The sequence below is a fragment of the Danio rerio genome, chromosome 5 (genome assembly GCF_049306965.1).
Source record: "Danio rerio strain Tuebingen ecotype United States chromosome 5, GRCz12tu, whole genome shotgun sequence".
NCBI classification, from domain to species: domain Eukaryota; kingdom Metazoa; phylum Chordata; class Actinopteri; order Cypriniformes; family Danionidae; genus Danio; species Danio rerio.
The window spans coordinates 70761395-70784929 of record NC_133180.1 but is presented as its reverse complement, the minus strand read 5'-3'; the positions used below and the strand labels follow the sequence as shown (position 1 = coordinate 70784929).

The window sequence follows — 23535 nt, the reverse complement described above, 5'->3', positions numbered from 1 at the left end:
AGTTTTTTTCTGTGTTTTGTTAAACTAAAAGCTGTACTAAGTTTTACAGCATCCTGATATTAGTAAAGAAAATGACCGAAGAGCACCAGATTGAGGTAAAATTGGTTTTGTATTCGCACATTCATTCATTTTTAAACTGTGACATCTTTCTTATATTGTTTTACCAAGCTACTTTGAATATTGGGTCTGAAATCGCATGCAAGTATGACTTCAAAACAACATTAGCTCTATTTAAGTGACCGTGAACAATGTACTTTGATATTCATTGGCTGCTAATATGATTTCACTATTTAGAATTTGCGAGAAAGTTCAAATGTGAGAATATAAAACCAACTTTACCTCAATGAGCACCAGACTAGAGCATTATTAACGTAACAGCATGAAACTGACAAGAAAAGTACAAAACATTTATTTATATTTACAACACAAGGCATTGAGTGTTTCAATCAATCAATCAATCAATCAACCGGCAAAAGGGTTTGCATGGATCGTTACATCCTTAATACGGACATCATTAAGAGGACGGAAAGTCTTTTCATTTACAGGGAGTTTCTCTATTTCGTCCAGAGTTTCGAGTCCATCTATAATTCTGTAATGAAAGATGAGTTTGTGTTATAAATCATTACCACTAGTATAATTATAACAGTTTAATACTCAAATAACTATTATCTTCTATTATAAATCACTATCAAAATGCTTACTTTCCAAAAACGGTGTACTTCATGTCCAGATGAGGCTGTTTTGCATATGTGAAGAAGAACTGTGATGCATTTGTGTTTGGTCCATTATTTGCCATGGCCACTACACCGCGGACATTATGCTACAGAAGATAAACAATAAGTCAGAGATGGATAGATGACTGTGCAATTTAATCTAGCTCAGGCATGATTAACTTGCTTGTAAATATTTGTACATAAAGTGATGCTACTTTCTGCAAAGACTAGATGCATAACGCAATATTTCTACCAAACACAAATCAATGCAACCCCAAAACACTGCAGAAATAATAAAGCCATATGTGATTGAATATTATTCTTCAAGGACTCTCAGACATGAATCATCAAGCCATAAAGTTTAAACTTGTGTCTGATTATGGTACAGGACTCAGTAAAGTACCACATCATTATTCTTTATTATCAGTACATACTTTCAAATGTTCACTGAATTCATCTTCAAACTTTCTTCCCCAAATACTGGTTCCTCCTTTGCCTGTGCCTGAAGAAAAATCATAGTTGTGAATAAATCAACCAAATAATTCATACAGAATATGGTTTATAAAAAGAAAAAGAAAGGTTAACCAAGCATTCATTGATTTCACAATTGTAAAATAAAATAAAAATACAGGAGCTTTTCAAGCATCAAAACAACAAGTTAAACATTTCTGCTAGATGAAATTAATTTCACATTTTACTACAAACAAATGCGGCTACTTTTTCCAGAACATTTAACCTTTTTGAATTGTGTTCATTTTTAGCGTTTACATGGCAAACATCAAAACCAGTCAGCATTTGTACCATTCTGATGCAATGACAATATAAAAAGTTAATACTTAATTTCAATTAAAAGTGATAATTCAAGTAAAAGTGTAACTCAGCTTCTCATTTTGTAATTCTTCTACACATTTTTTTAAATACTTGTTTTGTTTTACTGAAAGTATTGAGAAGCCCAAAAGTAGATCAAACTTGGACACTAGTAGTTATAAGACACGGAATAAGGAGTCATTCAGCATCAGTGTTGACAAGTCTGCAGTTTTCCCAGGTTTTTTTTGATTATATAGTAACAGTTGGCAGGACTCTCCTGGATTTTTGCTAAATAATGACTAAAACAGCATATTTCATTTAATCTTTATAATTACTAATAAAAGTGTTTTTAAAAGAAAATGTGTGTAATGCATACAGAGATGTAAAATATATTCAAAGAGGAAAAACCACAACCAGCCGGAGGATTTGCTTTATCAGCTGTCAATTTGAAGGTAAGATTATTTTATTTATGAAAAACGAATATTTACCAATACCAATATACAGTAATTAAAAATAAAAAAAAGAAAAACTATATATTTTTTAATCCATTCAGTGATTTAAATTATTATTTTTACTTACGAGAATGGCAAATTCTGAGTTTAAGGATTGGGAGAGTTTTGATTGGCCATTGGCTAACTTTTGCTTTGAAAACCTGGCAACCCTGTTGAGCATAACAATCCATTCATTTATTTTCCTTCGGCTTAGTCCCCTGGTCACCACAGCGGAATGAACCGCCAACATATCCAGCATATGTTTTATGCAGCGGATGCCCTTTCAGCTGCAACCCAGTACTGGGAAACATCCATACACAGTCATTCACACGCATACACTACAGACAAATTAGCTTAATCAAATCACCTATAGCGCATGTCTCTGGACTGTGGGGGAAACCAGAGCACCCAGAGGAAACCCACACCAACACGCGGAGAACATGCAAACTCCACACCGAAATGCCGACTGACCCAGTCAAACTCGAACCAGCGACCCCAGATTAATAAGGGGACTAAGCCGATAAAAAAATGAATGAATACATTGTTCATGAAGACAGAACATTATTTCTCATATATGTTCACTAAAGTTATTTTAAACAATAACACAGTCACTTATATTTAATTTGCCTTAAGCTATATAAAATCACAAAAAAATGTCCCATAATGTAAGAAAGAAAGAAAGAAATCTTAGATTAGTTACCTGTTGGGTCTCCAGTCTGGACTATAAAGCCTTTTATATTTCGATGGAAAATACAGCCGTTGTAAAACCCACCGGCGCACAGTGCAAGGAAATTCTAGGGGGAAATGTCATTGGAATTAATGTAAAATAAAGATGGTACAAAAGCAACAAGGCTGCAATACAGCGATATTATGTATGTGGAAACAAGGAAAAAAGTAGTGTTACTTCACAGCTCTTCGGGGCTTTCTCACAGAACAGCTCTATTTTCATATCGCCGAGGTCTGTGTGCAGTGTGACAGCCTAAGAGATGATCAGATCAGCTTATTAATACAATAAAATTGCTGTTATTCAATTAATAGTTATCATCATCATAGGTCCCCGCCTGACTGACTACATTAAGTATTGCAAACATTATTTTATTGAGTATGAGCTAATCTCCAGATATTTCTAGCACAAAAAAAAAAAATCAGAATATTAGATAAATTCAAATTATAATTTTCCTCAACATATCAGAGCCTGGTTTTACAAAGCTGATTTTAGGAATAATTTTTTGAACTCCTCAATTCAGAAAACAGCTAGAAAATAACATTTGTTCAATTTGAGCAGGTAACATTATGTATAAACATACCCCTCAGTAAAAAAAAAACAACAACGTCAGAATATAGATATGAATAAAAGTCGGCTCTTTAAATTCAAATACCTATTGAATTTGCAAACAATACTCTTCTGAAATTACATTAAGATGAAATCCGAATATTGAGGTAAAGTGGGTTTTGTATTCCCTCATTTCGACTTTCTCATTAATTATATAACCTCAGTAAATCATTAATAGCAAATTCTAAATAGAGAATCATATCAGCAGCTAACAACCATCGAAGTACAAATTAAGGTAAAGTTGATTTTTGGGCTTTGGTCTTTCGAAAACATCCTAAATAAATTTTGAATTGTACTTTTTTTCTGCAACTTTCGTTTTCAATTGAGGAAATTGGTTGGTTTTATATTCGCACATTCGCTTAGTGACAGCTCCATACATTGTTTACCATGGTACTTTGAATATTCGGACTGTAAATAAGACTTCAAAACAACATTAGCACTATTCAAATGACTGTGAACAGTGTTGTACTTCCATGGTTGTTGGCTGTTGATATGATTTCCCTATTTAGAATTTGCCATTAATGCTTTACTAAGATTATATAAATCAGAAAGTCGGAATGTGCGCTAATATAAAACCAACTTCGCCTTAATGAAGTACAACACTGTTCACAAAGATTAAATAGTCAATTAAATAGTGCTAATGTTGATTTGAATCCCTATTTAAATCTGTTTTCAGTGCGAATATTCAAAGTATGGTACACTATGTATGGAGCTGTCACTAAACTAATGTGCGAATATAAAACCAACTTTACCTCAATTAAACACAAAAGTTACAGATAAAAGCCTAAAAACCTAAAAACTGAAAGCTACATGCAAAAAAAGTTTTTTGTTCGTCAAGCCACCGAATAAAATTCTCTCAATAAAATAATTTACCACACTGTAAGGTCAGTCTGTCCATTAAACAAATAACTTCAGAGCGGCAAAATGTTAGATTTAATATGTGGACTAAAATATAAACGACTCAAAACACTTGACTTACACGTTAATAATATAAATGTATAATAGTGATCTTACCATGTTCTAAAGAGACGAGTAAAATGATGCAAGCTCATACAAACAGCACGGTGCTACAAGCAAGCGTACCGCCTTCTGTGTTTGTGTTTCACTGTAAAACATCCGAATGTACTTAACGCTAAGAACTATGGTTCCCATTTCACACTCGCGTCTTCATAGATCTGTTTCAGTGTCTGCAGTTCGGCAGTCAAGTAAACATAAAATCAGTCTACATAAAGACAGGATTCATACACATTTTTCCTACAAGAGTTCCATGATTATTCCAGGACTTTCAAGTCAATTTTCATCATGACCTAATATTTCATGCAATGTCTACGTATACGCGATAAATCATAAGAAAAACAATAAACGTTTACATTTATTACAGCAAATCATAAAGCACGCAACAATCTCTTTAGTTTCAATTTATTTTTATATAAAATAGATGATGCTTACACAGCAGTAATGATGTGAGACCATGTTTTTTGTCAAGAAAAGAAGTAAAAACATCTAACCTCTATTTCAGCACACAGATCTGTAACTATTAACATCCTCTTAAATTAGTTTGACAAATATCGATATTTGTCAAATTAATTTAAGAGGATGTTAATATTTTGTTAAACTAGTAATAGTAGGTAAACTACATCTATTTTAAAGCCGCGATCACACTGCACTTTTTGCTCCATGGACTTCCAATTATAGGCATGCGAAGGCGGCAGACCAGAACACACAAGCACGCGCGACAAGTTTTGCATTTCATTCGCATTCGAAAGTTCAAGCTTGGTGAATTCTTACCTGTGAAATCACAGCAGGTGATTGCGTTAGACCAATAGAATATAATCTAAAATAAAAAAAATTAAAAGATGGAGCAATCGCGCAGTTTTATTAACATCTGATCATATTGTTTAACCTCACCCCTTTTCGCATACGACAGAATTTCGCAAGTACAAGCTCTAGTGTGACCGCAGTTTAAGTCATTTTGGACAAAAGAGTCTGCTAAATGACTAAATGTAAATGTAATTTCCATGACTTTTCCAAAACCTTGTGGGTTTTTCTGTTTTTCCAAAACATTTGCACGCCTAAAAAATGCCATGTCAAAATTCCATGACTTTTCCAGGTTTTCCATGACTGTATGAACCCTGTATACATATATATAAAAAACATAAACAAAACCACTTTAAGGTAAAGTTGGTTTTATAATCGCACATTCAGACTTTTTCATCTTAATTTTAATTTCAGAAAAGTATTCTTTCCTTATTCTAAACAGGGAGATCATACATTATTAGCAGCCATGCCTATTAAGGTACAACAGTGTTTACAGTCAATGAAATAGTGCTAATGTTGTTTTGAAGTCATACTTGCGTGCGATTTCAGATCATATATTCAGCATAGCGTTACAAGTTGTCACTGTTAAAAACGAACAAATGTGTGAATATAAACTTTCTCAATCAAAACTACGTGCACCATGTCAGAGATTGACCCAAATTAATCCCAGCTTCACTCCATATTTCTATTAACATCTGAAAAGAACATGTTTTATGATGCTGTTTGAAATATGCATTCTCTCAGACATCTGTGTACACGATATTTGGGTTTGTGAAACTCAACTACAGCAGTTTATGCAAGCCGAATGAAGTAACTGGAACAAATATTTGAGTTAACTGTGTAGTTTTAACATATGTTTTTAAAAAAAGTACATTGTATTTCAAATATGGGTTTTTAAATACGTTTTTATAATGAAACATCATTTGCAAATGTAATAATGGACACAAAAACAAACAAACAAAAACACTTTCAGTGACGTTTATTGACACACTAACAAAACGGAGCGCTTATTCACTCTGTATATGGCTTGGTACATTTTGTGGCATTTATCAAATTCCTATTTTACATCATTTAAATCACAAAACAATCAAACAAAAATAATCAATAATGAGTTTACAGAATACAGATCAAGTCATCCGCCATAAATATATCAAATGGTTACAAACATGTTAACACTGGAAACAGTTACTTCATTAAATAAAAAATAACACTGACATAAAAAAAAATGAAGAGCTTCATTTGTAGAAAGTTGAACGGCACTTACCTGAGTTACAAATTCGGAAATTCTGTTAGCTTAAGTTTTCAATGTGTATTAATGGAAAAAAAAAAAATAAATGCTTCCTTCTGAAATCTGAATCCTTGAGGTAATATGGGTAAACATGCAACAAGCGATGTTCAATTACCTATCAACCGTACGTTTGTTAGCATCAATGGCCATCAATCTTGTATATAACATGTTATAAGATGTTAATTCCACTACAAGCAAATAACTGACGTAAAAAAAATTTAAAAATCAACCTGCATCGCACACTCTAACTTAAACTTCAGCCAATGTCTTGCATATATTGCACACACACTTTACTGAATACTTCTGATTGTCTTCTTAACAGAAAACACACACACACGTTTTCTCATGAGTATAACACTAGTATAAATGGAAGAGAGAGAGAGAACATGTAGTGCAAAGTTCATTGTGAATGTTTACATGTCTGTCAAGTGAATACAATGCATTGCAAAAGGAAAACTGTTCACTGGAAAGGATTATCACTTCATTCTCAAGGCATGCCAAACAGAGCAGACTGGTGAAAAGAAGGTGCTGGATTTGCAAGGTATAATGTAACAAATGCTTTTTTTCTGAACTTCTTAGAGAAAAATGTACAGTAATACCAATATGCATATGCAAAAAAAAAACAAAGCAAACACACCACATGACAATCAGGAGTTTATATGTATTTGCTAGGCATGTGTTTGAGTAAAATATTCGTGTTTGTTTTATTCTACAGCAGTTAGGGCTGAGCGATTTGGCCTAAAATCAAAACTTGGTTAATTGAACATTTTAACCTAATTACGATAAATAAATGATTATTAAGATTTTATTTTTATTTTTTTGGCCTCATAGTTTACTGAAAAGTTTAGTATATGCTCACATATTACGAGAGCTTTTTAAATGAAGGGTGCATTACTGTATTTTAAGTGAATTAAAACACACATTATCTACATAATATAATCTATGATTATTTATTGAACATCAACGTTGAACAACTGAAAATAAAACAGACATTGCATAACCCTACTGAAAAAACAGCTTAAACCAGCCTAGGCTGGTTGGCTGATTTTAGCTGGTCGACCAGCTTGGTTTTAGAGGGGTTTTGGCCATTTCCAGTCTGGTCTTAGCTGGTCAGGCTGGGAGATGACCAGCCAAAACCAGCTATGTCCAGCTTAAACCAGGCTAGTCAAGCTGGTTTTACCTGGATTTAGCTGGACCAGCTACGACCAGGCTGCAAATGGCTGGAAACCCCTCTAATACCAGGCTGGTCAACCAGCTAAAACCAGCCAACCAGCCAAAGCTGGTTTAAACTGGATTTCTCAGCAGGGAAAACCTCTAAAAAAATAAATAAATAAATCAGCGGCGTATATTTGAGAGCGCGCAATAAGTTTTGGAAATCTGCGCGCGAGATTATTACATAAATGCGCTCTCAACTTGTAATACTGCACTCACGACATTTGTCATTGAAATGACGCCATAGAGATCAGATCTGGTTGCAAAGTGCTGAACGTTTTTCAGTTCATCGAGGTCTCGTGACTTGGTAGGGAAAGTAATCCAAATAATCGACCTGGAAAAATTTGAGTGAGTAAAGGTTCAAAATGTCGATTTCGATTACTTTTCGATTAATCACCCAGCCTTAATAGCAGTCTGATAACATTTAATCCAAATTTCATATAAAAATATTTCCATTAAGTGCATTTTTCCACTGATCAGAATAGTAAATTTTTTCAACCAGGGTTATTACACAAAAAAATAGGTTTTAGCCTTTAATTTTCACTCCGAGAAGTCTTTTAGACCAATTACTTAGATGAATTGTGTTCCTGACACCACAAAATGGAAAAATTGTGTTTTTTTTAATGATAAACTATGAAAAAAACGTTAACCAGCCGGTTACGATGTTACAGTTACTGGTAAATTTTCTGAATTTATTAGTATTGAGCCATCTAATAATGAAAATAATTATTTACATTTATCCAGAAAAAAATTAATATTTTCAATCAGGGTTATTACGCAAAAAACAATAGGTTTTTAGCCTTTAATTTTCAATCATTCATCCATTTTTCTTCAGCTTAGTCTCTTATTTATCAGGGGTGGCCACAGCGGAATGAACCACCAACTATTCCAGCATATGTTTTATGCAGCGGATGACCTTCCAGCCACAACCCGGTACTGGAAAACACCCATACACTATCACATTCACACACACACTTAAATTGCATTACTGACACCACTCAATGCAAATTTTGGGGTTTTTTTAGTAACCTGTGGACAAAACGTCAACCAGACAGTTAAGATGTTACAGTTACTTTTCTGAATTTATTAGTATTGTGTGGTCTAATAATTAATATAAACATGTCTGAAAACATGACAATTTTTGTTATTTTGATCAACTCTCATTTTTTTGTGAAGATTCTTAAAATGACGTTTACATTTTAAATGTAGACAAACTGTCATCAATAGACTGTGGAACAAAACCAATATCATGTTTTACTCAAACATATAACTATAAATTTCAAATAGAGAAACAAAGTGATCTCCTAATTATTTTATATTTTCATAGCTGTAGATAGTGGTGTACATTTAAAAAAATGTCTTTAACATTTCTTTGCAGCATTTAAAAGGTCCCATGAAATTAAAATAAAGTTTTCCAAATGTTAGTATCAGTATTGTTAGCTTTTAAGATATCTATAAGCTAGTGCGCTCCAAAATGGTGACAGAATTCACGTTTAGTAGATATAAAAATGATATGAACATGTAAATCTTGAAGTTGGTCACTACTTAAATGGATCAACACTTTTATTCATGCTACCTCATGCTTCAGCTTGTCACCAAATCATAACCAATCAAATGCTCTCTAGTATCTGACATGCCCCGCCCTCTTCAAGACGCTTCTCATTTACTTTTCATTTGATGCGCTTGAGCTCAACCACTCTCACTGGCAGAGCGGAGATAAAACAAGACGCTATTGGCGATTTTTAAAAAGGGGGAGGAGCTACACTGTGTTTCAGTTGAGATTACGTCAAACATCGAACAAAAATGCATATTTCAAAGCACTTCACAGGACCTTTAATAAATACTGCATAGCTGCACACATTAGAAATCATTTAAGCAACTATTAATGCTTATTAACACAAAATAATGTTTGTAGGTGACTTTTAAATGATGAATTTCTGAATTATGCATGTTTATAAACCTTTGAAAAACTTTAAATCATGCAATTTATAACACGAAATTGTGTTACATGCAATGCACATTGCATGTATAGATAAAACAAAAAAAGTGTCTTCATAATATATTAATTATTCGTTCACATATCAATGAGATGCAAAAATAAAAGTAAATCAGAGTCTTGAATAACACGGGTAGATAGATTGATGAATAGGTAACAGTAGAGTGATTTCACACGAACAAAGTAACACACAGTAACGCTGGTACAAAATGCAGTAAAAATGTTTCGAATATAATACTTAATAGTGTTTGTGTATTATTAAGGCAAAATTGAACAGCACCTTAATTGTGATCTAATATTTGGTCTGCTCACTCCTCACTGTCCACCAACAGAAACGCTGTGTTGAGATAAAACACAGAATACTACCAAAGACTATAGAATACACAAGACATGTCACTCGTTTAGTTTTGAAATGGGGAACGGTCAATATGATGAATGAAACCCCGCCTACTATTACAGGAGCCAATCATGAATCAATATAGTCTGACAATTCATTTACGAGTTTCTGCAAATTCGAACGTTTAGAAATGAAACTAAAGAGACAGATGTTGTTTAATTTCATTGGTGATTCCTAATATGTAATTTAATCAAGCAATTTTGGAGAATTTGATGTTTCCCCATTCGAACAGAACGCCCGAGCTGTGTTTCAAAGATGGCCACCGAGTGAAATTACTTTCCTTAAAGGGACTTTGATAATACTCACTTTTCTCCAGGAAACAATCTGATGAAAGGTGACAAACTGGTATCGTCTTTCTATTGCTCATTGAATTCCTCAAGAGGGCAAGTGCTCAGGTTGAGTGGTCTGGTTCAGGACGCCTCTTTGTCAGTCCTCCACAGCTGCTCCTTGACCTCTGGAGGTAAAGTGTTGAAGATGCTGTCCTCCACAATAAGTCCGCTCCTCTTCAGCAGTCGGCACTCGCCCAGCTCCACAGGAAGGCACTCCAGCCGGTTGCCCCTGAGCTCCAGCTGCGTCAGGCTGGTGAGCTCCCCGAAACGAGAGGGCAGAGACTGCAGACAGTTGTTTCCCAGGTTCAGCGTGCGCAGCTTCTTACACTGAAACAGCTCAGGGGGGAGAGACTCAATCTGTGGGGGGTGGGGGGGAAAAAGTATATTTAAAGTGCAATCAAAAACTCAAAACAATATGTAATTCTGAACTCTATGAACTTGACTTACTCTGTTGGCAGTTACAGCAAGGTATTGCAGGTTTTGTAGAGTTCCTATTTCTGATGGGATGTCAGTCAGATTATTATGGCTCAGATCAAGAAATCTCATCTTCCGGCAGAAGAACAGCTGATGTGGCATCTTCTCGATCTTGTTGCGGTTCAAATAGAGGCGCTCCAAGTTGACCAAAGTACCTATTTGGATAGGTATGTATGCAATCTGGTTATACCACAACTTCAAGCAAACAAGTCGATGGAGATGCTGAAAACTAATGATCTCCTCAATGGTTTTCAGGTTGTTGTCCTTTAGATCAATCTCTTGTAAATTGTGCAAGCTGAAGATTGAATGCGGTATCCGCTCAAGATCGCAGCGGACAAGTTCCAGCTCTGATAGGTTCACCATCTTCTTCAAGCTGTTAAGCACCATCAGTTTGGTGCCTTCATTGTTTATGGACAATTTCTGAAGGTGCATGCCAACATCTGTAACCACCTGAGGCAGCTTTGTAAGGTTACTTTTGAGTCTTAAAACCTTGAGCCGCTTCAGCTCTCGTAGACCATCAATGACGATGTAGCGGTTGTTGTCTGCACTAAGATTCCCAGTGAGATGCAACTCACTTAAATTCTTCAAGCTGTAGATCCATAAAGGGATCTCCTTTATGTCGGTAAACTTGATGTGCAGAGATTTCAGGTTCTCTCTGAGAAACGCCAGAGCTGGAGCCTCTATTTTGGCTGGTGTGTGGTACAGCCACATCTCTCGGAGGTTCGTAAGTTGGGCAATGATTGGTGGGATGGTGACGTCAGGAATAAGCTCGAGTTTCAGAACCTCCAACTCCACCAAATCGAAAACCGTATCTGGAATCCCGCTCAGCATGAATAAATGGAGCTCCAGCTTCTCTTGGGAGTTTTTGGTGATCCTCTGCCGAAGCTTTTCCAAAGTCCATTCATTGTTGAGATTCAACTGGCGAAGTTTGTTCTCACTAACCTCCGAGAGGAACACGGCAAACCTTTTGGAATAGAGCGGGTCGTACTGGTCAATCATGTGCAGCATGAAAGCAAAGTCGTTCTTCACATCTGGGATGTCACTATAACTGCTTTCTTCTCGAATCGACTCAAACGAGTACTTCTTGAGGGAGCGCCGGAGCATCCAGCTGAGGGTGTACACGCAGATCATGCCATACACAATCACTAGGCTAATGTAAAAGCAGGCAAGGATCTTAAAGAGAGTGGCCAAGGGATGGGCGCAGTTGTACATGCGATAACCGGTGAGACTTTCGATGTCCACATTGCAGTCTACATTGAACTGAATATTGTGGACATAGTAGCCGGTATAGCAGATGATCAGGATAAACTTGACAACTTTGATGATGGTCTGTCGGATGTAGAGTCGGTAGACGATATCACCTTCCTCAACGTGAATTCGAAATTTCTTCACCTTCTCGAACAACGCTTTCGCTTGTTCCCCTTCCTTTTTGTCTAGGACTCCAGTTTCAGAGTGGTCCACGATTCCTTGTTCAATACGAGATCTTGTTGTGGACAGCATGGGAACGCTGGCCTCGACGTCCTCGCTAACATACGAAGCCTTCTTATCAAAGCTACCGTTCATTTTCACCAGACACTTGGGGTCGCTTTCCTCTACTACGGTTTCAGAGAGAGCTCTTGTGGTCCACGGTGAGTCAAAACACTTGAGTAGGATAGACACGAAATGCTCCAGTTTAGAGCTCGTCCAAGGGAACTTGAACCAGAAGTTGCTGCAAGCCAGAAAGATGAGTGTATGCAGCAACACTAAATACGGGAAATACTTAGCGAACCAGTGAAGCCTGTTTTCATAGCACACAGCGTCGACATAGTTATACTGGTGGCGATCGAGGTCGTACTGGATTCCTTGAGGCTCAAGAGCCAATGGCACGGAAAAGGTTGCGTTGAAATACTTTCTACAGGTCTTGTTAACTACCCATTTGCAGGGCAGACAGATCATCTTGTCCTGCGTGACCTGAAGAGTTCCCCCGAACACTGCGATCATCAGCATTATGACGGATAAATAGTCGGTGAACACGTCCCACCATGGCTTTAGGATGCGATATGTAGGTTGCGTGTCCACAAAATAGCGTAGCTCAGTTATGGGGATCATGATTTACCTGAAATGAGAATATTTGCTTAGTCATAAATCAATCAATTTGTCAGGGCACAAGCAAAGATTTAAAACGGTCCAACTAGGGCTTGGCGATATGACAAATATCTCATGATCCTGATAATTAAATACATCACAATATAGTCAATTCATTCTTATTGAGCACATGGTGGGGCTATTTCTTTTTGACATTTTAAAATACAGTTAAAGGCTCAATTATTAGCCCTTCTGTCAAATTTGAATCCCTTTTCAAATATTTCCCAAGTGCTAATTAATTGAGAGAGATTTTAAAACAATATTTTCAGTAACTAATTTCTACGATGTAGCATAATATCAAACAATAGACTTTTTGTCAATACGATATATACTGCCATATTGCACAGTCCCAGGACCGACTGTTACAAACTCTACCTCTTAAACATCTCCAAACATAAACGACTAAAACATATTTTACCCAAGTTGAGGACGGCTGTCTTCTCTGGCTACGGCTGCTACACAAGAAGACTCCGCCAAAAGTGCGCTCTGGCTTTCTTGTCATCTATTATTAGCCATTTCCGATAATAACACTGAAGAATTGTCTCTTCGGGCTATGGAGAGTCCGTGACCCCGGGGTTCAAATCCTGTTTGTCTAAAGGCAGGGCAGTGTCTGAAGCAGTGTCTCCTCCACTGGATCTTACCTAGTGCTCCACATGTCCAATCAGGAACTGGCACTCATCACAGTCCTTTTTGTCAGGATGGGACACAGATATCCTGTCGTGATAAAATGACATACAATACAATGTTCAATATGCGTACTCTGCATTTTCTTACACGAGAGCCATTTTGAAGTAGTTTCAATCTTACGCTGTAAAAAATGCTGGGTTTCACACAATTCCTTCTTGTTGTCCCAACACAAACCTGTTAAGTTAGCTTAATAGTCTTTACAAATTTAAATGCATTGACAATAAAACAATTGAGCTGTCCTCCCCCCAAATGAGTTGAAACAACTTTTAAATGAGTTGTTTCAACTCATAAAAAAAAAATCAATCAATCAATCAATCAATCAATCTATCTATCTATCTATCTATCTATCTATCTATCTATCTATCTATCTATCTATCTATCTATCTATCTATCTATCTTGAGATATGAATAGAAATCCATGAGATGACTTATTTGTAAAAAATTTTTTGCAACTTATTTATTTTAAGATATTAAAATAAACAGGTAAAATATATAATTTTTAATTACATATCTAATTAATTCTAATTCAGACAAAAAATGTGCAAAGATTTATTCACTAAAACAAGGTGAATGAGTGAAAACCTTAGTCGATATTCTGACTCTGATTGGCTGTAGTCATTTTCATCTCGTTTCTCGATTCCAGCCTTTAGTATTTATTTTCACCTCCTATTTCCCTATTGAAAGTCAGAATTGAAGTCACGATTGAAGTCACAATTAAAGTCAAAATTGAACTCAGAATTAAAGTCACAATTGATGTCAATTGAATGTGATTTTAGGCCAAATATTCAAAGTACCATGGTAAACAATAGAGGGACAGTTTCACAAGTTGTCACTGAATAAATATGCGAATATAAAAGCAACTTTACCTCAATATTAAGTAGCGCTCAGCAAAATTGAGTACACCTCACTTTAAAAATGAATATTTTAATCCATTTCCCAGTGAATATAGGCAATGTATTTTGGTGCATTTAAGCAAAACAGATTTATTAAACAAATATATTCATTACATTCATATTTTAGTCACCAAACATATTTAGACATTGAAATAATACAATTAAATGCAAGCAAAATATTGCAAAAAATATTACAAACGAACAAAACCTCAACTTATTAAAAAAAATTCTTCTCTTGCTTTTTCCTTTTTTTAGAAATTGTATTTAATACTTTTCTGTAACATAAATTTGGCTGTATTAGTTTTTGGACTGTTATCGTAAGTTATTTTGTTAGATGAGCTCAAGATTTGGCTTCAGTACTAGCTAATCTAATGTATATGCACAAATATATTGTATAGCTTCCTATTAAAAATAAGAATTTTAAGGATAGATTTGTGAGGGATGCTCTTATATATGCTGAGTACCGAATAATACATAATACAATTTTTGACCAAAAAAATGTCAGATAGAATATATTAATTCCAAAGCAGCAGATTATAAAAGACACAAAACTAATGATGAATACTTAATAGCTCCAGTATTACAAGATTAAAATAAAGATGGAATTAACATTTTTAAGAACATGATGACAGATGTTGATAACCACTAAAGGACATGATAACAGACAAGTGGTTATATAAGACGTGAAATGGTAAGTCCAGACAAACTAATAACAAGCTGAAAAACAAAATTAAGATGGATAATAATTTTTCAAGAACATAATAAGACAATAAAGATGTTGACCGACTACTAAGGGACAGACAACTGGATTAAACCAGTTCATTTCTGAATCCTCTCAGCTAGATATGGCGAGTCTCTCAAATATTGTTTACATCAACATAATAAAGAAACATAAAGGCCACCTATTAACTAACTTGAGAGCTTATAATTAAATCTGAAGCCATGTGTTATTATTAGTTTGCAGCTTGTCTTTGTATAGAAGGGCACAGTGCCTTTGTTTTGTTTTTTAACTCGTCGAGGAAAATTGTTCGGCATTTTTGACAGGATCGTGTACTCACCCAGATTTAGGCTTCCTCCTCTGCTCCATCTCCCTGATGCCGGACCGATGAGCTCGGTTAGCCCAAAAGCAAAGTGCCCGAACACACAAACAGCGCAAATAGCAATCTCAGCTGCAGGGATCAGATGTATTTTTCATAATCAATTCATTACACTAGAGGGCAGTGCGAACTGAGTTTTGGATTCGCCTTCATCTTCGCCTTAAACAGCATTATCGCCACTCATCGGTCTGGAGCGGGAACAACAACCCAACTTTTACAGTGCTTTGTCTAGTTTATTATTGTTTTAATGTGCTAACATCTAAAATAACAGTTAGCTATTGTCTAGTAATTGCATAAATTTTGTCTAGAGCTAAAAAAATGAAAAAAAAAATCATCCTTAACTTGTTCCAAATCTTTGTGATTTTCTTGTTAAACACAAAACCTGGAAACCTGTAATCCCTGACTCCCATTTCTTACTATGAAAGTCGATGGTTACAGGTTTTCAGCTTTCTTCAAAATATCTTCTTTTGTGTTCAATAGAAAAAGACATTTAGAACAGGGGTGCCCAAACCTTTCCTTTTGAAGGGCCAAAAACCAAACTCAATTAAGGCTAGTGGTCCCATATGCAGAGCTAGCGTTTCTTCCCATACCGATAAACCCACGGTAAACGGTTAATGCCACTTTTTCAAATTTTTGTTTACAGCATTGATGTTGTAATTAAAATATAATCCGTGAAAGTGTTTATTTAGTTGTTCAAGTGTAAAACAAGATGAAGCCATTTATATGCACACACCCGTCAGGATTAGCTGGGTAGAAGAGAAGCTCCATTGAAAATACTGGTGTAATTTATTTATATATATATATATATATATATATATATATATATATATATATATATATATATATATATATATATATATATATATATATATATATATATATATATATATATATATATATATATATATTTATAGACATGGTGGCATAGAAAAAAAATTAATTTAATGCAGTGCTTCTGAGACCTACTGTATATCACAGCCAATGGAGATCGCTGATTTAAAAAAAAAAAAAAAAAAACAGACCTTAAACGCGCCGATTTTGTGACGACAAAGTTTATCGGAAGCATTTGGCCCAGGTAACTGAAAATTAGAATTCCTTCCGGATGCTTCTGCATACACCCTATTTCCTAATTTATTTAAAGCATTATATAACTAATTAAGTATTTTTCATAATGAATGTATAAGATTAAAAACAAAACAATCTAATTTATAACAGAATTACACTAGTTTTTGCCTTGATTTGCTCGCTGATGTCTTCTGCTTAGTCCGATGTTTCCATAATCTATCGAGAGACAGAATTAAAATTGATTCATTTAAAACATTTAATTGAAACATTTTATTTGAGTTTGCTTTTTTTTGTAGCCCAGCAATAAAACAAACTGAAAAAGGTTATATCAAACTAGAAATTATGATCTCTTTGCCAAAGGGATTTGCCCCAACCCTCTCCATCATTCTCACTCTCCTCTCATATGGGATGGTGGGCCAAATCAAAGATTACAAATTATAATGGGCCAACTTTGGCCCGCAGGCCCTACTTTAAGTATCTCTGGTTTAGAACCACATAAGGGTGGGTAAAATTTTTTATCACATGTTAATATGCATAATAAAGTACAGAAATCAGAGGCAAATGCTGCAATATATGCCACGTGAAATACATACATTTCTAAATATTGATTCTTTGGGTTCGTTTTCATAATAGAATTGATATAAAGATGGAAATCTGAGACTTTTGCTCAATCAACATTTCTTATATCAACAAAAATACTAATTTTACAGTCTTCATTAATCCAACAGTTGCATAGCATCTCCTACTACTATAAGATTAACGCTTTGAATCTTGGTATGAATTGTGTCAAAAAAGACATACTGTATTTGTTGAACTAATGTCTGCTTATTACTGGTTTTGTTCACAAGTTGTTCACAATATGTTTCTGAAATTTGACCCATATAATCATCAACAAACATATATAGTGAGTGAGCGGCAGTTCTGGGGGAGCAAATGCCTTATTGATGCTAGAGGTCAGAGGAAAATGGCCAGACTGGTTCCAGCTGATAGAAAGGCAACAGTAACTCAAATAACCACTCGCTACAACTGAGGTATGCAGAAGGGCATCTCTGAATGTACAACACATCGAACCTTGAGGCGGATGGGCTACAGCAGCAGAAGACCACACTGGGTACCACTCTGGTCAGCTAAGTACAGGAAACTGAGGCTACAATTCACACAGGCTCACCAAAATTGAACAATAGAAGACTGAAAAAATGTTGCCTGGTCTGATGAGTCTCGATTTCTGCGGTGACATTCGGATGGTAGGGTCGGAATTTGGCGTCAACAATATGAAAGCATGGATCCACCCTGCCTTGTATCAACAGTTCAGGTGGTGGTGGTCTAATGGTGTGGGGGAGATTTTCATGGCACACTTTTGGGCCCATTAGTGCCAACTGAGCATCGTGTCAACGCCACAGCCTACCTGAGTATTGTTGCTGACCATGTCCATCCCTTTAAAACCACAGTGTATCCATCTTCTGATGGCTACCTCCAGCCAACATGACAATGAGTTCACTGTACTCAAATGCCCTCCACAGTCACCAGAGCTCAATCCAATAGAGCACCTTTAGGATGTGGTGGAACGGGAGATTCACATCATGGATGTGCTGCCGACAAATCTGCAACAACTACGTGATGCTATCATGTCAATATGGACCAAAATCTCTGAGGAATATGTCCAGTACCTTGTTGAATCAATGCCATAAAGAATTAAGGCAGTTCTGAAGGCAAAAAGGAGGTCTATCCGGAACTAGTAATGTGTACCTAATAAAGTGGCCAAATGAGTGCATCTTAAAATTTTAAAATCACCATCAGAGAGTACAGAACAAAGCAATGTGTACCCAAACGATCAATCAAAAGGAATAATGACAGCTCTGAATCTCCAAGCTCATCCTTTTATACAAACAACCATTTGCAATTCTTAGCTGCGTTTACTAATCTATTTAAGATGAATGGTTATATTCCATCAGCTATGTTTATTCTGCATTATTACTTATGGCAATAACAGACCAGAAGTGCCATCTACAGCTTTTTATGAACTCTTCTACTCTGGATAGAGGCTTTTATACTGACCCAGAACCGCAGTTTTCTTTCAAACCTCAACTCATGTGGCTCAGCAATCTGTTCTCGGATCAGCAGTAAGCACAACATCTCACTAAAACCTCAATCAAAGTAAGTGCCAGGCGAAGGCAGTCGTCCATGTGTCGCCGTTTACATTTCCCACAGCAGGAGGCTTAAACAAGGCTCGCTTCATCCAGAAAGGCTGCAGGTTATGTCAACAAAGCTCTAAAGTCGGCCCGACTCATCTGCTGAATGAGCTGCTGTAGTGAGCATGCATGCAGAAAGTTTGATTCCAGTGCAGCAGTCGCAATTCATTGCTTATCGTAATGCAATTACTGCAAGTAGATACTGTACATTTGACGGTAAGTATTTGACATTTCTAAGCTTTTCACTCATCATAGCACACGTGCTGCTGATGTTGTGACAATAAAAAAATAAGAGTGATTTGGTACGTTCACACCACACGCGGATGAAGTGTCAAGGATGAAGAGGATGAAGAGTCAAGCGTGCCTGTCGTTGGTGTCCCAAGGGGAAATCAGGACACCAAACTCAGACTGGGTCAGTCAGAAGCACCGCTGAAAGCCTTCATCATCCAGGCACAGTTTCTGGAGGAATTGATGATGAGGAGTTGATGGGTAAACTCAAAATGTTCACGCATCTGCTGTGAATGCCTCATTAGAGTGGCCTTTTATTGTGGCCAGCCTAAGGCACACCTGTGCTATAATCATGTTGTCTAATCATCAAGCCGGCAGCTAGCTCTCTGCAACTCTCACATGGTCGCCCACTGAAGCTAGGGCTGCGCCCGGTGAGTACCTGGATGGGAGACCACATAAGAAAGCTAGGTTGCTGCCAGAAGTGGTGTTAGTGAGGCCAGCAGGGGGCGCCAAACCTGCGGTTTGTGTGGGTCTTAATGCCCGGTATAGTGACGGGGACTCTATACTGCTCAGTGAGCGCCGTCTTTCGGATGAGACATTAAATCGAGGTCCCGACTCTCTGTGGTCATTAAAAATCCCAGGATGTCCTGAGTAAGGGTTTAACCCCGACATCCTGGCCAAATCTGCCCACTGGCCTCTGTCCATCATGGCCTCTGTAAGAACGGTCTTTAAACCACAGCGGTTCGAACTGTAGTTCTGCCGAGTGACTAAAAAGTGATCAGCATGATGGTAAAAAACTGTACATTTCTAGTCAAACCATTCTTCTGCAATCTCATACCAAAAACGGAAATAAGGGCAGTATTAATAACTATAAATGTGGGAGAGCGTTGATATTATGTTATTGTATTGTATTGCAATATGGAACAATTAAGTGTTGATGTTAAATCAAAAGTAATTCACAAATACTTGAAAATGAGATGATTTAATGACAATAATTCTCTATGGTTACAACTGAATTAATAACAAAATACTGTATAAAATGATCAAATATGAAATGATAAAACATGTTGTATAAATTGTACCCAGCTTAAATGTAAAATTAAAGCTACCAAAGGTAGAAGGAGAGACACAGGGGGAGGGAGAGAGAGAGACAAAGAGAGCAGGCCCAAAAGCCTTATTGCAGTAGAGTCAGAGAAGATAGACTCCAGAGTAGGAGAGGAGCAGAGCAGGAGAGAAGCAGGCCAGGAAAAGTGAGGGCAGGAAAAGAGACAGAGCTCGAGTTTACCACCTATCTTGTATCTTTCTTGACCATGTGACTAAAGGCTGATTTATACTTCTGCGTCAAACACCGGCGTATGCTACGGCGCTGACGCATAGCCCTTCGCCGTGGCCATCGCCGTCACTGACGTGCACCTCTCAAAAAATGTAACTACACGTCGCAACGACGCGTAGCGCAAGCTCTGTGATTGGTCAGCTTGGTAGGGCTGACGAGTCTGGGCGGGACCGAGAGCCGCGTGAATGGTGCGACGCCGCGAGCGATTTTTAGAGTCCTGTGAAGGAGCTCCGGATAGAAAGTTTTGTTTTGTGTTTACCTCATAGTTAAAGTTGTTGCACGTCCGCGGGTTCCTGCCTCAAAATGAGCGAGTTTGAGATAGCGTGAAAATGTTGCGCACTTCTTATCAAATTCATACAACAATTGAAGATCAAGTTGCGTGTGGTGCGGCTTTGCTCTATTTATCCAATATGTGTCCATATGTCTGAAATATCCTGAAGCAGCAGTACTGTTTTGTACTGTCACATCGCGTGAGATTCCCGCTTTTTTTAAGATAAATTTATATAACATTAATGAACATCAGTAACTCGCCAGTAACTTATTTAATGTATGTTCCTGTAAGAAAAAATTGTAAATAATTGGAAATCCGGTGACCGCAATAATCAAACCCTTGGAAACAACTGTGGTCGGAACCAAGGTTCACAGGTCTGTGTTCTCTGAACTGCTATCAAGCGATGGACGTCTTCATTCTAATTGCTTGCCGCCGAAACGCGTCATAGCTCATTACCATAAAGTTGACTTCATTTCAACTTTCCTCGACGCTCACGCCGGCAAAGACGCGCCGCGCTGCTCCACGCCGCTTATCGCCGCCGACTCTCATTGAAAATGAATGATTTCCGGCTACTTTGACGCTCTCGCCGCTTTCGGTGTGAACGTACAGTAAATGCACAGCCACGCGCGTTGCATGCGCCGTGGGTTACGCCGGTCACCTGACGCAGAAGTATAAATCAGGCTTTAAGCCATTCAAGACATTCAAACTGACCAATCAACATATGACCACACCATAAAACCCCCAAAGTCCACACAACCGGCCCTGATCTTATCAGTATCTGCCTTTGTAGTCAGTATGGACCTTCTTGAGTCAAAAAGCATGTTTTGTCATATAAACAAATGCAAATGATAATTTAGCCTCTTACACCTCCTAACCCTTCCCATATCACAATTGGCTTCATCACTCTGTCTCCTCTCCACCAATCAGCTGGTGTGATGTGGTGTGGTGGCAAAATGGCTGCCGTCGCATCATCCAGGTGGATGCACACTGGTGGTGGATGAGGAGATTCCCCCTCATTGTGTAAAGCGCTTTGAGTGTCTAGAAATGCGCTATATAAATGTGAGGAATTATTATTATTATTATTTATTATCATCTTGATATGCCACCTGTGAGGTGGATGGATTATGTCAGCAAAGCAGAAGTGCTCACTAGATTTAGGCCTCGTTTACACTAATCCGTTTCAGTTTTAAAATGAGGTTTTAGAACGAAAACGATCTACAACCACACTAGCGTTTCACCTAGCGCTTCAGAAAAGATTTCTGTCTACGCTACACCTCTGAAAACACACATCACATGACCGCACAGGGCACTTTCGTCCATTTTTGAGGGGGACTTTTATCCAAGAGAAAAAAGGACATGTGCACTGCACAGGTTGAACCCTATCTGTGCACATGCCTGGGCATCATGTTTGCTCAAATAGTTGGCGGTTCATTCCGCTGTGGTGAATTGTGAAGTAGAGACTAAGCCGACGCAAAATGAACGAATGAATGAAGTTGAACTGCTAAAATGTTTCCTTTGAAGATGTAGGACAGAATCAGATATGCAAAAAAAGTGAAAACACACACACACACACACGCTTTGAAGAGCCACTCAACCCTTACAACCCATTTTTTTCTTTCTTTTATTTTGATTGACGTTCAGGTTGTGGGCTGTTTTTGATGTGACAGCTGCAGGCTTGAAGCTTTCCCTGACCTCAGTGTTCGCTCACACCAGGTGGTCTTTTCATCCCCGCAAATTCCTTACAGCTATTTATCAGCAGAGGTGAACGAGAACGGTTAAAAGCAGTTTAATATAGCTGCGAGTTTCTCACCAGACAGCATCCAGCCAATTAAACCATTCTGCGAATTTTCTTACAAACCGATACAGATCTCCTCATGTCTCCCTTTTTGTTTTGCTTTGTTTGGCCATTTCTGCTCCCAAGCTGTGTTTGTCTCAGTGCTGAATCCCCTTTCCGTGATTGTCATTTATGCTAAACACCTCCCTCTCTTCCCAAGCAGTTTCATAATGGAGCTGGACTCTGAATGGAGCCCTTCTTCGGCAGACACAAGAAAGTTAAATAAGGGGCATCAGACTTGTGAAAAATGTGGTTTAGGCAATGATGTAAAGTGAATTGAGCTTCAAACATTGAGGAAGTAGGCTCATGGATGCTAAGTGGAGAAGAGGGAATAAAGTGCGCTTTTAGTTCAGCGGACTGAGTGAGGCATTTAGAGGAATGTTGTCCGCCACTTGGATTTGTGCTCGGGACAATAGCCATTCAAGCATTCAGAGCTGCTAGATTGAAATGTTTTCTCATCGAGCAGGACTACACACAGCACAGTCTAAGCTTGGATCATGATTTGAACTCTCAAAAAAAAAAAAAACATCAACAGCAACAAAAACACAGCACGTCCACAAAATCTAGGAGGGGTTTGAGTGCAGCGTGGATTTGTATTAATAATATATGCGATTGAAATCACACGATGCTGGCCTAAAAAGCATTTTGACTCTTGAGACGCATCTAAAATTGTCTGAATGCGTTGGGTTAGATAAATAAATGATGCAGGAGATAATTTCACTTTGCACTTCAGATTCTCGTCAGATGATCTGTCCAAACAAAGGCTCTCTGGAAATCCGGAGCATCCCTCTCCATATACCAGTCATTTGCATGCGACATGTATAAATGATTATTTACAATTATTTTTCCTAAAAATGTTGAGCTTTTGAACACTTTTATATTTCATACAGTATAAAATTTCTTTTAATATTTTTAGTAATGTTTTAGTGGTCTTTTAATATGTTTAGAGGTCTTTA

The 23535-nt window shown here is 37.2% G+C and overlaps 2 protein-coding genes and 1 long non-coding RNA gene across 4 annotated transcripts in view; all 3 read right to left on the bottom strand.

Moving 5' to 3' along the window:
* Positions 1–393: 393 nt before the first annotated feature.
* Positions 394–4437, bottom strand: ppil3 (peptidylprolyl isomerase (cyclophilin)-like 3). Its single transcript, NM_001002146.1, is given in 6 exon segments — positions 394–589; positions 702–820; positions 1148–1215; positions 2712–2805; positions 2916–2990; positions 4359–4437. Coding segments are annotated over 6 exon segments (486 nt in total). The 5' UTR covers positions 4362–4437; the 3' UTR covers positions 394–462.
* A 1687-nt stretch (positions 4438–6124) lies between these two features.
* Positions 6125–15774, bottom strand: lrrc8ab (leucine rich repeat containing 8 VRAC subunit Ab). 2 transcript variants are annotated; one of them, XM_681083.6, is made up of 4 exons: positions 15621–15774; positions 13401–13696; positions 10832–12953; positions 6125–10741 (listed from the first exon to the last, which is right to left on the bottom strand). In XM_681083.6, exons 3-4 carry the CDS (start codon positions 12944–12946, stop codon positions 10466–10468), a joined length of 2391 nt encoding a protein of 796 aa, XP_686175.1. In that variant the 5' UTR covers positions 12947–12953; positions 13401–13696; positions 15621–15774; the 3' UTR covers positions 6125–10465. The 2 variants fall into 2 exon arrangements, with proteins under 2 accessions (XP_686175.1, XP_005165659.1); XM_005165602.5 differs by having other exon boundaries at positions 13624–13696.
* LOC137495656 (uncharacterized) overlaps positions 8722–23535 on the bottom strand; it is a 31155-nt gene continuing 16341 nt past the window's right edge. The window contains exon 2 of the long non-coding RNA XR_011015628.2: positions 8722–8841. This is a non-coding gene — a long non-coding RNA (uncharacterized lncRNA). The remainder of the gene's footprint in view (positions 8842–23535) is intronic.